At 40.9% G+C, this 19,173-nt stretch overlaps 1 protein-coding gene across 2 annotated transcripts in view; it reads left to right on the top strand.

The window, feature by feature from the left end:
- Positions 1 to 12,683, top strand: part of LOC139264382 (reticulophagy regulator 1-like) — a 297,655-nt gene extending 284,972 nt beyond the window's left edge. For both annotated transcript variants that reach the window (XM_070880747.1, XM_070880748.1), the window contains exons 8-9: positions 4,198 to 4,324; positions 5,215 to 12,683. In XM_070880747.1, the coding sequence (XP_070736848.1) occupies positions 4,198 to 4,324; positions 5,215 to 5,723 (636 nt within the window). In that variant the 3' untranslated portion in view covers positions 5,724 to 12,683. The remainder of the gene's footprint in view (positions 1 to 4,197; positions 4,325 to 5,214) is intronic.
- Positions 12,684 to 19,173: the final 6,490 nt, after the last annotated feature.

The following is a 19,173-nucleotide window of genomic DNA, read 5'->3' as shown; positions in this document are numbered from 1 at the left end:
ACTGCGGGGCCGAAATTCAGTAGTGCAAGAAAGCTGGCACACGTTATGTTCTTACCGAAGGGATCCATGATGCGGTCGGATGATCAATTTTCAGGATTTTGACATTTTTGGAAAGTCATAGTGGGGGTGGGAGATAGACACGAAGGCAGGCTTAGGGGCTGAATTTGGGTCGAGACCAGGACTCCACCGTTGTCAATTAGCGGTGGAGTAGTGGTGATGTCACAGCACGTGTGCGTCATCACACTCTTTCCCCTCCATTAAAGGGGAGCGAATCTGCCAGTTTGGACAAAAGCAATGTGTGCGGAGGACACAAAAAATCTGCAAAAGGACATAGACAGGATAAGTGAGTGGGCAAAAATTTGGCAGATGGAGTATAATGTTGGAAAGTGTGAGGTCATGCACTTTGGCAGAAAAAAATCAAAGAGCAAGTTATTATTTAAAAGGAGAAAAATTGCAAAGTGCTGCAATACAGCGGGACCTGGGGGTACTTGTGCATGAAACACAAAAGGATAGTATGGAGGTACAGCAAGTGATCAGGAAGGCCAATGGTATCTTGGCCTTTATTGCAAAGGGGATGGAGTATAAAAGCAGGGAAGTCTTGCTACAGCTATATAAGCTTTATTGGTGAGGCCACACCTGGAATACTGCATGCAGTTTTGGTTTCCATATTTACAAAAGGATATACTTGCTTTGGAGGCAGTTCAGAGAAGTTTCACTAGGTTGATTCCGGGGATAAGGGGGTTGACTTATGAGGAAAGGTTGAGGTAGGTTGGACCTCTACTCATTGGAATTCAGAAGAATGAGAGGTGAGATTATCGAAACGTATAAGATTATGAGGAGGCTTGACAAGGTGGATGCAGAGAGAATGTTTCCACTGATGGGGTAGACTAGAACTAGAGGGCATGATCTTAGAATAAGGGACCGCCCATTTAAAACCAAGATGAGGAGAAATTTCTTCTGAGGGTTGTAAATCTGTGGAATTCGCTGGGACATTGAATAAATTTAAGACAGAAATAGACAGTTTCTTAAACGATAAGGGGTTATAGGGAGCCGGCGGGGAAGTGGACCTTAATCCATGATCAGATCAGCCATGATTGTATTGAATGGCAGAGCTGGCTCAAGGGGCCCTATGGCCTACTCCTGTTCCTATTTCTTATGTTCTTATGTTTTCATCTTTGGCCACTGGGCCACCAGGAAAGATTTCGGCCAGGCCAGTGGCCTGGCACCCAAGAGGGCACTATCGGGAAGTCCGCCAGCAAAAATTATTGCATGGCGGCCACGGCAGTGGACCCTCTTCTTGAAGGGCTGCCGGGCTGCACTCACTGGGGATAAGGTGCACCGACACAGAAAGCTGTCGGGGCACCGCGCGGCGGGGGATTGATCTGAATTTCGGTCGGAGCATGTTTACAGTAGGGGAAAGTGGTGGTGCGCTTGCAGCGGTCATCAGCATTGGGTCCAGGCCGAAAAATCCCTGACCTTAAATTGGGTTGGGTCGGCCAGTTAACCACAAAGTGGCGGCCACAGGATTCCAACTCATGACCGCCACAAGCGGACAGTAACGGGTCTTTCTGAGACCCTGAATTTTGGCCCCTCCCTTTCTGTTTCTGGCCTGTCTCTCTTGCTAGTGGGGTGTGGCCTGCCAACCTGAAAATTATCCATTTATTCCTACTCTCTGTTTTCTGTCCTTTAACCAATCCTCTATCCATGCTAATATATTACCCCCAACCCCATGTACAACCCCTCCCTTTCGTGTGGCCCTTACTGAATGCCTTTTTAAATTCCAAATATATTCCATATACTGGTTCCCCTTTATCTACCATGCTAGTTACATCCTCAAAAAACTCTTAATAGGTTTGTCAAATACGATTTCCCTTTCACAAAACCATGTTGACTCTGCCCAATCATATTATGATTTTCTTAGTGTCCTGTTATCACATCCTTAATTGTAAGGCTTTTATTGACATTGTCTCAGCCCCATACTGCCACTTTGAAAACTGTGTGCCAATAGTGCAGCATCGATTATTTCATTTTTCTCGCCAAATTTTTCCTCCCATTTTCTTCCCTTTCTCCCCCCACCTTTCCTGAAGGAACTGACATGTGTTGCCGTATAGTTCCATGAATGGTGCCAGCCTCTGGTATCTCAACTAAATGGCGATTCTTCATTTGTGAATCTGGACATTGAAGGTCAGCAAGCCCTTTACCAATGGAGTCCGTAGAAGCCAAAGCTGACCCTGTGCTCACCCTATGTCTACACACATGCACTTCCAGCACACATCACCAAATAGTATTGGAGCAGGAACGTTGGTTGCTTTTTTTCTCTTTAAATAAGATTTGTTAAAATGAGATACAACCAGGTAATCTATTTTAGTGATGTTGGCTGAGGGAGGAATACTGGCCAATGCACTCTGAGAACCTTTGCTTTTAACATCCATCTGAACAGGCAGATGGGTCTCAATTTAACATCTCATCCAAAAGCTGGCACCTCCAACAATGCCGCATTCCCTCACTGAACTGACAGCCTGGATTATATGCTCAATTTTCTGAAGTAGAGCTTTAACCCAAGACCATCTGATTCAGAGGCAAGAGTGCTACCACTGACCCAAGGCCAACACTTACAGGAAAAGATGGGCATGTTACTGACTATTTTCCACAAATTTAAAATGAGTGAATAGAAAATCATGGGAGCACACATTTAACTTCCCAATTTTCTCTCCTGGCCAGTGAGTCTCCACACCAGGAGTGCACATTCAGTAAAGTGAGCCTTTGGAGTATCCTGCCATCTAGAGCAATGAAGGCACACTTGAAGCATTCATGGTCCAGTGTGCCTCAGCTATGACAGGGGATTGCGGGGGAGGGAATTCAGCGGGGAATCCTGCTCTTGATTATTTTCTGATCCTGTTGGAAAGTACAAATATGAATGGACACTTGGTCAGGATGTGATTAAATTCAGCAATAGATCTGAAAAAAATTGCCTGTAGTACATAATGGCCCGAACTTTGTAATGGTAATGACAGCGAAACTGTCAGCGTTCGCCGACATTACCCCTCTGAAACTGACCGTAACTTCAGGATTTAGTGCATGCGCAGATAAACGCGAAAATCCTGAAGTTAAGATCAGTCATTCAGTGCCCGCCACAGGTTGTGCTGTGAAACTCCCCAGAGCCGGCAATCACTGAAATCACTTGACTAACCAAAAACATCCCCTTTTCCGCTCTAATATCGCTGTTAAACACCTCACCTTGTTCAATGAGGTGTAACTGGGATTTTAATGACATACTGACTGATGAACAACCGTTGATGAATGCCAAATTTCTCCATTATGACAAAAATTACTAGATTTTAAAAATAATATAAAATATGTTTTAAACATTTTGCTCAAGTTTGTTTATAATATTTCAGCTTCTACCGTAACCCCATGTGTATGTCCCGATCTTTATTTCGCTCTCTGTAATGTTTATATAAAGTGAATGATAAAAGCTGCTTTTTATTTCATGGTTTGCTGTTTGTGAGAATTCTTCAGTGTGATTGGCTGCTTAGCCAGCTTGAAGACACCACCACTGCTGAACGCTGGAGATCCCCTTTTCACAGCGCTAACTTTTCTTCCATCCAATACAGAATTAGTCCAATAAAATATTTAAATAATTTTTGCATGTTATACAAAGTTCTAGATTTAAATCATCACAGGAATTACAAGAGCCTTTTCCTGTTACAAATGCCTCCATTTCCCATTTAATCAGCTGTAGCATTGTACAGAACACCACCAACAGCTTACATTTCTACAGTACTCTTCACATACAGAAAGATGTCTCAGGGCAGAGGAAAAAAAGTGAACACTAAACAAGAGGGAGAAAGGGAAATAGGGATTGAAAGCACAATGAGGAGATGTGTTTTTAGGAGGCTTGTAAAAGAAGGGTGGGAATTAGGCAGGGAGTTCCAGGGGACAGCTGAAAGAGTGGTTAATGCTAGTAGAGTGGGAAATGATGAGCAAACCTGTGTTGGATGAGCAGAGGGTGCATGTGGGGTTGTGTGACTGAGGTAGGATGGGGGGAGGCCAGGGAATGGTTTGAAAGTGAGAATGAGGAACTTAAAATCAGTTAGCTGGGCAATGATGATATGCAGAAGAAAATGTGGACTGAGGACTTCCAAATAAGTTACAGGAACCTTGTTTGTTTTTTGTATTTCTACCTTTGTTCTGCAGGTAAGCAGCTCAGGAGTTGGCAAAGAACTATCTATTTCTGATACCGAACCTTCAGAAACATCCTGGACAGAAAACGGAACCTTTAACTTGTCAGGAGGTCATACACCACAGACAGACGCATCAGATGGTATGGTGAATTTGTGCTGAAGAGTATACAGATAAGGAGCATGTTGTTATACATAATGATTTTTAGCAAATGGAAACTTAAAGGTTGACAACTCCTGTATTATATTCTGACTGGATGAATTCGCGAGTGGAGGAAATGTGAGGAGAATGTTTTGCCTTTGGAGACATTTTCTAGGGAGAATTTGCTCGGAATTTTTTAAAAGGTGGAGCAAAAATGTGTTTTGTTTAAATTTTGGTGGAATTTAATTGATTTCATAAAGGTTGGTAGGCATGCATAGTTTAGAGTAAAACACCCCATTATGTCAAAAAGAACACATTTTTGAAGAGGCTTGGGCATACGAAGTTCACAATTGTGCGGGTTTGTGGCCAACTGGACAGTAGTTTGGATAACTGGCTAGAACAAATCAACCTGTTGTTGCAGAATGATCATGACGAGCTACACCATGGAATTGTATATTGTCAAGCAGGCTATTTTACCTTTTAGCGCTTGTTGAATCCTAAAGATTTGCAAGTGTTTTAAATCATGGTATTTTAGCAACAGTATATATATCCATCATTCACTAAGGGAAAATCCATCTAAGAAAAATCCCTTTAATAAGTTCCTTTCATAGAATTAGGTGTTCTCCTCCTCCCAGACTACACATTGCCTCCTTCTAAGCATTCTCTGTTAGTTTTTTTTTCTGTACTTCTGCCATTATTTAGTTTTAAATGGTTATTCATTGTTTTCAGAGTTATTTTTTTGGTGATTCAGTTTTTAACTTGGTTTACTGTGACTCAAGATTGGTTTGCTTCTCTTCAAACAAGTTTCAAAAACTGTGATAAAATACTACAAATAGTTTACTGATGTTCGCATCCTTTTTTTATTCTCCCATGTTTTAATCTTTGATTCAGATCTAGATCGTCCAAGTGATCATGAGGAAGCATTTGCCAGAGATCTTCCAGAATTCCCTTCAATAGATAATAAGGGAACAATGGATGATGATGATGACTTGAGCATTGGCATCCCTACTCCTCCGATTCTCAATTTAGAACCGAATGAAGCAGATTTATATCAGGAAGGCATATACATGGGAGCTGCTGTTGCTGGACTTGCCCTAAACTTGTCCAATGAGCAGAGCTTCAACCTGATCAGCACTATGGCAAGTGACGTAATTGCTGCAGCAGTGTCATCTGCTGTGAAAGGCCAGTTGCAGGCCATCGAAACCAACCCCACCACACCACCACAGCTTAACTCGAGCGAAGAAACTGACACTGAAGAGGCCGATGACTTTGAATTGCTTGACGAGTCCGAGTTGGAACAAATAGAGAACGAATTAGGACTCGATCAGGGCCAGGTTGCAAGTCAACAAACCAAAGATGGCAAGTCAGGCTTTCTCTCAAACCTACTGGGAGGTCATTAAGCCTTCTTTCAGGGCTGGAGAATAAACATACAGACCATATGTGAACAACAAAACAAACACAAGCTACAAGCTAATTTACTACAGTTGTTCCCAAAAAAGAGCCAAACCTCATAAATATGATCTTGTGAATATGGAACTAAGTGCAGCAAAGAATGAAAAAGTGAAATAGTACTGCACATTTATCAGCGTTTAATAATCTAGTTATTGAAGGAACTGATTTGATTTGTGTTATTTGGTATAATGGGCCACCTATTTTGTGTGTTTTGTCTGACTATAATCTTTATGCCTTGAAATAACAGCATGGAAATTAATCCCGTCTTGTCAATCTGAGTTGTTAACGACTAGCTTTAAAAGATGTTTTAACTAACCTGTATTGCCAAATCTAAAAGTCAAATATTCAACAAATGCAATTTTTTTTGACTTGTGTGCAGAAACTGACAATCAATAATCAGCTTATCCTTGGGCCTTGTAGCAAGTTGGGCTACTAAGGAAACAAAGTACCCCTTTTTGCAGTATTTTAGATATTTTATAAAATCCAGACCTCTTTGAAGTCTCTTTTATTTATGTATATTATGGTAGTCATGCCCTTGGTATTGTGTTCAAGCAGAATGTTCAAAGAAAGCATAGTAGAGGCATGTTTCATACTTGAGATTATTAATCCATTTCCATGCTTGTACTTTTTAAAATATATAAAACCAATCCATACTGCACTTTCTGCATTATTAAACTACAGATTCAAAGGTGAAAAATATCACATTCAAATTTAGTTTGTCACGTGTTAAAAATTAAATTTGATTTTATATTTTTTTGTTTGATTAATAATACTTTAAAAATTATCCTTTTTACGCACCTTAATTCCCTTAGTTAATGGGCCTAACTCTGGAAATAATTTGGCAAACTTTTTTTGTAGTTGGAACAACATTGCCATTTGCTCTACCCTATATTTGTAGATCAGTGATCTCACAGCAACCAATTTAGTTACTGTGTTAAATTAATTTCATGCAGGGTAGACCATTGAAATTATGCAATATATGTCCTGAAATTAGTAGCTAATTTAAATGTTATTAATTGTGTCTGTACCTGGTGATGTCCCTTATGCCAAGGACATACATGACCCATAACTGATATACTAATCTTTATTCCATCCTGGTTCATCCCACCTAAAGAAACAGAGCCTTAGAGAATATTTAACATTTAAATATGTACGTTTATTTTTAAATCAAGAATTTTAGACGACAACACACGTTTTAAATGTTATATCCCTCATTGAAATAGAATAGCAACTAAATATATCAGGTTAGGGCTTTGTATGTAAAAGTGCTAAAATGTCCAATGAATTGACTTGTCCAGAATGGCCTGGTGGAAGGAAGTGTCATTTGCATTTGGCTAACCCCTCTAAAGCTATTTGAGTAGGTATTAATTTGTTGACTAATCTTGGTTAATCTTCTTGGTTAAATTTTCTAATTGAGCATGGGGCAAGGAGAAATTCCATTAAACAAGTCGTCAAAACTTAGTTTTTTTCTTGAATATCATGAAGAGAAACAAAAAAATCTAATTCTACAAACTGGTATATTGTTGTATTGACTTGTGTTGACAATAATTATATACTGATAACTTTTTCAAATATTGCATTTTGGATCAAAACAATTTAAACAAATTAACTTTTACATTCATCACTCCTTTTGGTTCTATTTTAAGAAAGAGGTCATGTTTTGTTTAGTCAGTCATGGGATGTGGGCGTTGCAGGCAAAGCCAGCAACTATTGCCCATCCCTAATCGCCCTTGAGAAGGTGCTGGTGATCCACCTTCTTGAACCGGATCGGGTGCCAATCAAGCAGGCTGCTTTGTCCTGGATGGTGTCGAGCTTCTCGAGTGTTGTTGGAGCTGCACTCATCCAGGCAAGTGGAGAGTATTCCATCACACTCCTGACTTGTGCCTTGGAAAGGCTTTGGGGAGTCAGGAGGTGCGACACTCACCGCAGAATACCCAGCCTCTGACCTGCTCTTGTAGCTACAATATTTATGTGGCTGGTCCAGTTAAGTTTCTGGTCAATGGTGACACACCCCATCCCCCACCCCAGGATGTTGGTGGTCGGGGATTCGGCGATGGTAGTCCCGTTGAATGTCATGGGGAGGTGGCTAGACTCTCTCTTGTTGGAGATGGGTATTGCCTGGCATTTGAGTGGCACGAATGTTACTTGCCACTTATCAGCCCAAGCCTGAATGTTGTCCAGGTCTTGCTGCATGTGGGCATGGACTGCTTCATTATCTGAGAAGTTGCGAATGGCACTGAACATTTTGCAAACATCAGTGAACATCCCCATTTCTGACCTTATGATGGAGGGAAGGTCATTGATGAAGCAGCGGAATATGGTTGGGCCTAGGAAACTGCCCTGAGGAACTACAGCAGTGATGTCCTAGGGCTGAGATGATTGGCCTCCAACAACCACAACCGTCTTCCTTTGTGCTAGGTATGACTCCAGCCAGTTCAGAGATTTCCCCTTGATTCCCATTGACTTCAATTTTACTAGGGCTACTTGAAGGCACACTCGGTCAAATGCTGCCTTGATTGATCGGATTGGCTTTTTGTGGACAGGACATTCCTGGGCAATTTTACACTTTGTCGGGTAAATGCCAGTGTTGTAGCTGCACTGAAACAGCTTGGCTAGAGGTGTGGCTAGTTCTGGAGCATATGGCTTCAGCACCACAGCTGGGATGTTATTGGGGCCCAAAGCCTTTGCTGTATCCAGTGCGCACAGCCGTTTCTTGATATCATATGGAGTGAGTCAATTTGGTTGCTGGCTTCTGTGATGGTGTGGATCTCAGGAAGAGGCTGAGATGTATAACCCACTCGGCATTTCTTGCTGAAGATAGTTGGAAGTACTTCAGCCTTGTCCTTTGCACACACATGCATCGTTGAGGTTGGGAATGTTCATGGAGCCTCATCCTCCTGTTAGTTGTTTAATTGTCCACCACCATTCCATAACTGGATGTGGCGGGACTGCACCATTGATCTGATCCATTGGTTATGGGATTGCTTAGCTCTGTCTTTAGCATGCTGCTTCTGCTGTTTAGCATAAGAACATAAGAAATAGGAGGAGTAGGCCATTCGACACCAGACCTGCTCTGCCATTCAATAAGATCATGGCTGATCTTCTACCTGAACTCTCTCTTTCCACACTATCCCCATATCCCTCAGTTCTCTTAATATCCAAAAACCTATCGATCTGTGTCTGAATATACTGAGCATCCAAAGCCCTCTGGGGTAGAGAATTCCAAAGATTCTCAATGCTTTGAGTGAAGAAATGTTGCCGTATCTCTGTCCTAAATGGCCAACCCCTTATTTTGAGATTGTGTCCCCCACTTCTAGGCTCCCCAGCCAGAGGAAACATCCTCCCAGCATCTACCCAGTCAAGCCCTGTAAAAATGTTTAATGTTTCAATGAGATCACCTCTCATTCTTCTAAATTCTAGGGAATGTAGACCAGGTCTACGCAATCTCTCCTCGTAGGACAATCCCCCATCCCAGGAATCAGTCTGGTGAAACTTTGTTGCACATCCTCTAAGGCAAGTATATCCTTCTTTAGGTAAGGAGACCAAAACTATACACAGGACTCCAAGTGTGGTCTCACCAAGGCTCTAAATAATTGCTAAAAGACTTCTTTACTCTTATACTCCAATCCTTTTATAATAAAGGCCAACATACCATTTTCTTTTTTAATTGCTTGCTGTACCTACATATTAACTTCCAGTGATTCGTATACAAAGACCCTCTGAACCCCAACATTTCCCAATCTCTCACCATTTAAAAAATATTCTGCTTTTCTATTTTTCCTACCAAAGTGGATAACTTCACATTTCTCCACATTATATTCCATCTGCCATGTTCTTGCCCGCTCACTTAATATGTCTATAGCTCTTTGCATCCACATAACTTACTTTCCTACCTAGCTTTGTATCATTAGCAAACTTGGATACATTACACTCGGTCCCCTCATCTAAGTAATTGATATAGATTGTAAATAGCTGAGGCCCAAGCATTGATCCTTGCGGTGCCCCACTAGTTACAGTCTGCCAACCCGAAAATGACCCGTTTATCCCTACTCCCTGTTTTCTATCCGTTAACCAATCCTCAATCCATGCCAATATATTACCCCAAATCAATGTTCCCACTAATTTATTTTTTGGGGTGCGCGTCACCTTTAATGGGTTCTGTGGTCCATTCAAAGTTTCGCACATGCGTGAAATTTCACATTTTAAAAGCCAGTCCTGGGCTGTGTGGGACCAGTGCAGCCATGCAGCTTAGAGGAAATGTTTCCCCCAATCCCATGAGCCCTAAATTTGTGTAATAACCTCTTGTGTGGCACCTTATTGAATGCTTTCTGAAAATTTAAATATACCACATCCCTTATCTACCCTGCCTAGTTACAACCTCAAAATGTTTAAATTTGTCAAACACAATTTCCTTATCAGAAATTCATATTGACTTATGATTTTCTAAGTGCCCAGTTACCGCATCCTTAATAATAGATTCATGCATGTCGTCCTGTGTTGTAGCTTTACTAGGTTGACACCTCATTTTTAGCTACATGGTGCTGGTCATGCTATGCTCTTCTGCATTCCTCATGAACCAGGATTAGTCCCCTGGCTTGATGGTAATGGTAAAGTGCGAGATATGCCGGACCATGAGGTTACAGATTGTAGTGGTATATAATTCTGCTGCTGCTGATGGCCCACAGCGTTTCATGGATGCCCAGTTTTGAACTGCTAGACCTGTTCTAAATCTATCCCATTTAACACAGTAGTAGTACTGCACAACATGATGGAGGATGTCCTCAGTGCGAAGACAGGACTTTGTCTCCACAAGGACTGTGCGGTGGTCACTCTTACCAATACTGTCATGGAAAGATGCATCTGTGACAGGTAGATTCTGGTCAATTTATCATACAACAAATAGGTATCTAAAACCCACAGTGAAGAACTTCCCTTTTAGAAGGAAAAATTCCAATTGGGTTTTTCATTTTGTGTATTTGATTGGATAATTTAGATTTGCACCTAGAGTTCAGGTAACAATTCAATTGATCCTCAGTGTAGGCCTCATAAGTGTTAAAAAGAAACTGGAGTATTAAAAAATTTGTGATGTTACAAGTTGATTTTGAACAAACTGGTCAAAATTAACTCTTCTTCAGTTTCAAAATCAAGTTTTACATGTATGAAATAGCCATTGGCGCTTCAATTTCCAAACTTATTTAAGTCGGAAGATATGGAGATACTGGTTTCAAAAAAAGAGTTTAAAGCCTAGAGATTACTGTTTCCAATATTAAACCAGTTTAAAGAAGGGAACAGATAACAGTCATGTGGACACATTAAATGTTGTTTGCTTCAGGGACTTGAGCACATGTAAACTAACATTTCACTGCAGTACTGAGGGTGTGCTGCATGATCAGAGATACCATCTTTCATACGAGATGCTAAACTGGGGCTCCGTCTGCTTGTCCAAGTAGACGTAAAAGATCCCATGGCAATATCTGAAAAAGAGTAGGGGAAAAGTTCTTGTAACCTAGCCAACATTTACCCCTCAACCAGCACCACTAGAACAACAGTGTCTACACTGTAAAAGTAATTAGTTGTGAAGCATTTTGGAGCACGTTGTGAATGTGAAAGTGCTATATGAATTAAAGTTTTAATATTGTCACCTAATATAATCTCACTTCTCGGCTTAAATATTTTCATAGTTGAGACCCAGGCTCAAATGATTATTGGCTTATTTATGATGGTGTTCAGTAACTGTGACTCTACAATATTCAAGTAAAACAGTTACTGTTAACACAAGATTTCTATATTCAGTACTTTTTGTGTATGCATTTAATACATATACAGGCATTCCCAAGCTTGATTTAATGATAAACTTTTGTTACTAATGCATTTAAATATAACTCATCTTAACAAATGCAAACTTCAGTTAAGAGTACAAAGAGAAGGTGGTACAAAAGTTGAGTATTCAGATGTTGTACTGATATCAGTTAAGAGGCCTTGAAACTTGGGATTTAGCCTGTATCATTGAAACGGTAAACTTTCTGCAGACTTAGTGACAAGTCTTACAAATGTTAATTTTCACTGCACGGTACAATACAAGATTTGTTATTTCAAACATTTAGCCTCTCTCCCTACATGAACCCTTTCATACAGCACTGATCAGCATAACCTGCAGCTGGCGTTATGCATTTAACCATCCTCCAATTAGTGACATGCTATGTGCTCTTGTTTGGAAGATGTTTTGGGTTGTTTGAAGTTGGGTTAGACCAATCCTTTAGGCTATTTTGGTGAAATCTGTTTCTGGTTATAAATTAAAATTCTTTTTTCGCATATAAAACTGTCAGTCCAATTTTAAAAGAAATCATTTTTTTTCTTTGTTGTGAACATGTTTAGTCATACATGAACCGAGCAATGGAGCAATCACTAGTTTATTCCAGAGTTTATAAATCATTTCAGTTAGTTATAGGCTTTGTTAATTTGTTAAATGTCATTTTGTGTAGAATTTTGAGAAAAAGATAAGATTATTAAATGTGGGTGCTGGGACTAATGCGAGTAGATTTCGATTTATTAAAAATAAAGTATATTTTTGCACTTTATATGTATTATTTACTAAAATGCATTGTTAATCAAACTACATGTAAACCAAAACAATTGTTCTTTTCCCGGGAAAAAGGAATGATAACCAGAAACAGAGCTCACAAAATGTCTTATATTTCATAAAAATATGAAAATGTCCCATCTGCAGCACTTTATTAAATATCCTTTTATGCATAGGATCTAAAAAAATGTCAGTGGCAAATACATGCCCATTACGGTAACTGGATTTGATCATTAAAGCTTGTCTAATATTGTGTTGATTTGTTTCTCTTTTTTGTGATTGATGATTGCTTTTTTTCAACAAAAAAATAAAGGCACTTTATGTACGATCTCCTTTTACATTTCCTTTTAACCAGTGTAGTGCTATAATTGTCAGTTGTACAATAAGAACTACATCATTATTTTTGAACTGTTTACACTCTTTATTGATATACAAATTCTTGGATAAGGAAAAAAATAGAAAATAAAATGGTAGAAGTGTATGCAACTGCAAACAAACTGGCTTTAATTCTCACTTGCTGCCATTCTCATACTCTTTTTTCAGTCTTGCTTTATATCCTCATTTTACTTGATGAATATAGCATAGTAAACTATCTTTTACTTAAAAACACAATGGCCTCGTTATTTACCAAGCCATGTGTTCAGAGCGGGGGATGAGCAGCTACGGACCGGAAACCGGGCAGTTGGACGTCGTTAAAAAAAAAATATCCAGGTTTCCCACCTGACAGCCAGTCAAATTGACAGGCCAGCTGTCTGTCGGGCAAGTGAGCCCATAGCAGAAGAACGCACTGAAGGAGCAGGTAGATCTAGTGGGAGATGGGGTAGAACGTGGTCTGGGGAATGGGAGATCCCAGGCAGAGTACAGCATGGTCGCGGAGAGGGTTGTGCTGATCGATGATGGCAGAGGTTAGGGAGAAATCGGAGATCAGGATAGTTGTGATCACGGGGGGAGGGGGAGGGAGGGTTCATAGGGCAAGCTTGTTGGGCTTGGGGGAAACATGCCTGTTGCTCCTGGCCCACAAGCAGTGCTGTAATGGACCTTATGGATCCAGCCCTTCTCACCTTTTACCTGCCGGCCAAGGCCAATAAAACTCGGGCGACATTAGTTAAAAATAGAAAACATGTTAAAATGGAGACATGTAGCCGCCTTTCAAGAGCAGCTGCCTCCTGTGACTGCAGTGGTCCCCGCCCCCGCCCCATCTCTGTTAAAACCGGAAGTGTTATGTTTTCAGTACGACATCACAAACACACTCAGCTTTAAGATGGCTGATAACTTCAGGAACCTAGTCAGGTGACTCTTTATTGTTGTAAACAGCAATGGCTGCAGTTCCACAGTAGTCCACTGAGTGGAGCTATATATATATATATATTACACTTCTCCCTCCTTAATGAAGAAGTAATTATAACAAACAATCAACATCCATAACTTGCATGGTTATACATAACAAAAGATATGGGCCTTGAAATTCCTGTCGAAGTCTTCCCATGGGCAAAGCACTAAAGAATGGACAGAAAATGCATACTTACCTGAAATTGCTAGGCCCGCTTGAGATCCCAGTCCGAAGGCCTCTCGTGACAGCGCGTCGCAGCACCTTCACGTTGGGACGCCCGCAAGAGTCACGTGGGCCTGGGCACCCAATCACAAGTAAGTATTTTCTCATTCATAGTAATAGGAGATTCGCAAGTCCAAATCTCTTATTACTATGAATGAGAAACACCCCAAAACACACAAAAAAAACTTCACATAAATACACTAATAGAAATTAAAGTTGTTATAAATGTTTTTTAAAGAATAAAAAAAATCGGCGATTTTTAAAAAAGTTTTAATTCTGGTTAAAATGAATGTAATATATTAGGCAGGGTTTTTAAAAATAATATCTTTTTAAAATTTTATTTTTTATGTTTTAAGTGTTTTAAAATTCTTATGCCTGTAAAGGTTGGTTATGCGCCTGCTCTTATCAGGCGCAAGAGTTTTGAGGACATTTGCTGGGCAAGATATGCATAAATCCCACAATGTTGCCTGTGCAAATGTCCTCGCTCCCAATCTGTCTAGGACCTGTCAAGCTCCAGCTTGACAGATCGGAAAAGCCAGTTTTCAGTGCATGCGCATTGAGCACTGAAAACAGGCTTTTCCGATGCCTTCCCGGGTCCGTAGAAACTTCTTACGGGCCCAGGACGTCGGAATTTCTGGGCCATGGACTTATTTTGCCATATTTACAAATCAAGCTTAACCACTTGTTTTCTGTTTCGAAGAGGATACCTTCGTTCTCGAACAGAACTTCCAAACATGATGTTGAACTTAGACTCATTCAAGGCTGATCCTGAGGAACGTTTTCCTCCACGTGATGCCCTTGATTTATATTTGAACTCTCTCGAACTTCGGACTGTTTGTCTGCCTGACTCGGACTCAGATTTAAATTCTGACTTTCTCTTGGACTTGTTTCCAGTACATTTGATGTACGATATGCTACTGGTACTTGTATCAAAGCTATCTGATGAGTCAGAAATAATCGAATCATTCCAACCTTTAACTCCTTCCACATCTGTACGTAAAATATGATCAAAGTGAACAAACCTAACCTGTCTATGATCAAACATCTTGACCAAATATTTGCGAGGACCACATACCTTCATCACTCTTCCTGGTAACCACTTTAATCATTTATGGTGATGGTTCTTCACTCTTACCTTCTGATTTAATTTCACACTTCTCTCTTTTACTCTACCTCTATCATGATTCTCTTTGTCTTAATTGTTTCTCTTCTACGGACTGTGTCAAGTTTGGTTTCAACAACAAGAATCTGGTTCGTGGCTGTCATTTGAGAAACAACTCTGCTGGTGTTCTACCATTAGTTGTATGAGGAGTATTACGATACGTAATTAGAAAATTAGACAATTTGTGGTTCAATGATAATGTGTCGTTTCTTTGGATTTGGATCCAACATCTGCTTGATGAGGGCACGTTTTACAATTTGTATTGTGCGATCTGCTACACCATTTAAAGCAGGGTGCTATGGTGGAATCTTTCACACCATTTTTGCTCATGAACTGTGCAAATTCTTCTGGACAAAATTGTGGTCCATTATCAGAGACAATTTCTTCTGGGAGGCCAAATGAAGAAAATAATCTTCATAAAATGTTTAATGTTTTACTTGTTATTTTCCACATTGGAAACACCTCAACCCACTTCGAATGGCTATCAATCACAATGAACAACTGTTGTCTTTCTAGCTCAGCAAAATCGATATGTAGCCTTTGCCACAACCTGGGAGGCCATTTCCATGGCTGTACTGGGACTGATGGTGGTTTCTTGCTTACCGATTGACATGTCGTACACTGACTGACGATGTACACTATATCTTTAGCGAAATCTGGCTACCATAAGTAACAGCTTGCAAAACTCTTGGTCATTCACATTCCCAGGTGTGGTGAAGATCTCTTAATAATTTAGACCTGACTTTATTTGGTATAATCACTCTTGCACCCCACATGATACATGATACAATCTTTATCGACTGATAATTCATTCCTACGAATGAAGAATGGATGAATATCTTTGTCTGTTACTTGGTTTGGCCAGCCATTTGCAGTATAATCATACACCTTTGACATAATTGGGTCATGTTTGGTTGCTCTACTAATCTCTTCAGCTGTGACTGGCAGTTCATCAATGTATGAAAAATAGAACACTTCTTCCCTATTGGGTGTAACTTGTAATGGGGAAAGCAATCTGTACATAGCATCAGCTGATCGTCTGTATTCAATATATGTATATCCTGACAAAATCAAAGCCCATCTCTGCATTCGGGCTGCAGCTAATGTTGGAACTGGGGACTTTGGATGGAGGATTGCTGTCGGGCTTATGGTCCGTAACGATGGTAAACTTACCACCAATATTTGTGGAACTTCTTGACCCCAAAAATGAATGCCAAAGCTTCCCTTTCAATTTGCACATAAATTACGCTCACTGGCACTGAGAGTGCGTGAAGCAAAAACAATTGCCTCTCCTCCCCACTATGTAGTACATAAGAGATCACTGCCCCAACTCCATACGGAGAGGCGTCACATGCTAGCTTGATCTCCTTAGATACGTCATAGTGAACTAACATGGTGCTCTCTACCAATTTGCTTTCACACTCCTTGGATGCTGTGTCGCTTTCTTCTGACCACTTTTAATGGACCTGTTTTTTCAATAGTTCATTCAGTGGATGTCACACCAGCCAAATTTGGTAGGAACTTTCCATAATAGTTCAAAAGACCCAAAAATGATTGAAGTTCAGTGACATTCTTGGGAGTGGGTGCATTTCTGATTGCATCCAGCTTTCCCATGGTTGGATGTAAACCATCTTTGTCTACTCTGTACCCCAAGTACTCCACTGAGTTTTGAAATAACTCACACTTGCGAGCAGACACTTGTACTCTGCTTCTCTAGCTGTTTGAGGATTTCATTCAATTTGTTATTATGAACTTGCCTGTTTGGTGCTGAAATTAGTATGTCATCTAAATAACATACTACCTCTTCAATACCTTGCAAAATCTGGTTTATCACTCCTTGGCATATGGTGGGGGCGGAAGACACTCCAAACGGTAGCCTATTAAATTGATATAGGCCTAGATGAGTAACATAGAAACATAGAAAATAGGTGCAAGAGTAGATTATTCGGCCCTTCGAGCCTGCACCACCATTCAATAAGATCATGGCTGATAATTCACCTCAGTACCCCTTTCCTGCGTTCTCTCCATACCCCTTGATCCCTTTAGCTTTAAGGGCCATATCCAATTCCCTCTTGAATATATCCAATGAACTGGCATCAACAACTCTCTGCGGTAGGGAATTCCATAGGTTAACAACTCTCTGAGTGAAGAAGTTTCTCCTCATCTCAGTCCTAAATGGCTTACCCCTTATCCTTAGACTATGTCCCCTGGTTCTGGACTTCCCCAACATCGGAAACATTCTTCCTGCATCTAACCTGTCCAGTCCCATCAGAATTTTATATGTTTCGATGAGATCCTCTCTCATCCTTCTAAAGTCCAGTGAATACAGGCCCAGTCGATCCAGTCTCTCCTCATATGTCAGTCCTGCCATCCTGGGAATCAGTCTGGTGAACCTTCACAGCACTCCCTCAATAGCAAGAATTTGCTTCCTTAGATTAGGAGACCAAAACTGAACACAATATTCCAGGTGAGGCCTCACTAAGGCCCTGTACAACTGCAGTAAAACTTCCGTGCTCCTATACTCAAATCCCCTGACTATGAAGGTCAACATACCAATTGCCTTCTTCACCGCCTGCTGTACCTGCATGCCCACTTTTAATGACGGACGTACAATGACACCCAGGTCTCGTTGCACCTCCCCTTTTCCTAATCTGCCGCCATTCATATAATATTCTGCCTTTGTGTTTTTGCCACCAAAGTGGATAACCTCACATTTATTCACATTATACTGCATCTGCCATGCATTTGTCCACTCACCTAACCTGTCCAAATCACCCTGCAGCCTCTTAGAGTCCTCCTCACAGCTCACACCGCCACCCAGCTTAGTGTCATCTGCAAACTTGGAGATAATACACTCAATTCCTTCATCTAAATCATTAATGTATACCAGGATGGTATGTTGCCTCCCTGGTGCAAGGGTCAAGGATGTCTCGGAGCGGCTGCAGAGCATTCTGGAGAGGGAGGGTGAACAGCCAGTTGTCGTGGTACATGTAGGTACCAACGATATAGGTAAAAAGCGGGAAGAGGTCCTACAAGCTGAATTTAGGGAGCTAGGGGTTAAATTAAAAAGTAGGACCTCAAAGGTAGTAATCTCTAGATTTCTACCAGTGGCACGTGCTAATCAGAGTAGAGGGAGCAGGATCGTTAGAATAAATATGTGGCTTGAGCAGTGGTGCAAGAGGGAGGGATTAAAATTCCTGGGACATTGGAACCAGTTCTGGGGGAAGTGGGACCTGTACAAAAGGGATGGTCTGTACTTGGGCAGGACTGGAACTGATGTCCTAGGGGTAACATTTGCTAATGCAGTTCGGGAGTGTTTAAACTAATATAGCAGGGGGATGGAAACCTATGCAGCGAGACAGGGTGAAGTAATATGGAGTCAGAAACAGATGGTAGAAAGGTAAAAAGCAATAGTGGAAGGCCGAGTAAACAAAGGCAAGAAACAAAAAGGGCCACACTACATCATAATTCTAAAAGCACAAAGGGTGTTAAAAAAACAAGCCTGAAGGCTTTGTGTCTTAATGCAAGGAGTATCCGTAATAAGGTGGATGAATTAACTGTGCAAATAGATGTTAACAGATATGATGTGATTGGGATTACAGAGACGTGGCTCCAGGTTGATCAGGCTGGGAACTCAACATCCAAGGGTATTCAACATTCAGGAAGGATAGAATAAAAGGAAAAGGAGGTGGGGTAGCATTGCTGGTTAAGGAGGAGATTAATGCAATAGTTAGGAAGGATATTAGCTTGGATGATGTGGAATCTATATGGGTAGAGCTGCAGAACACCAAAGGGCAAAAAACGTTAGTGGGAGTTGTGTACAGACCTCCAAACAGTAGTAGTGATGTTGGGGAGGGCATCAAACAGGAAATTAGGGGTGCATGTAATAAAGGTGCAGCAGTTATCATGGGTGACTTTAATATGCATATAGATTGGGCTAACCAAACTGGAAGCAATACGGTGGAGGAGGATTTCCTGGAGTGCATAAGGGATGGTTTTCTAGACCAATATGTCGAGGAACCAACTAGGGGGGAGGCCAGCTTAGACTGGGTGTTGTGTAATGAGAGAGGATTAATTAGCAATCTCGTTGTGCGAGGCCCCTTG

Source organism: Pristiophorus japonicus, chromosome 5 (assembly GCF_044704955.1).
Source record: "Pristiophorus japonicus isolate sPriJap1 chromosome 5, sPriJap1.hap1, whole genome shotgun sequence".
NCBI lineage: Eukaryota > Metazoa > Chordata > Chondrichthyes > Pristiophoridae > Pristiophorus > Pristiophorus japonicus.
Note: the sequence above shows the minus strand (reverse complement) of the source record. Positions and strands in the feature narration are given on the sequence as shown.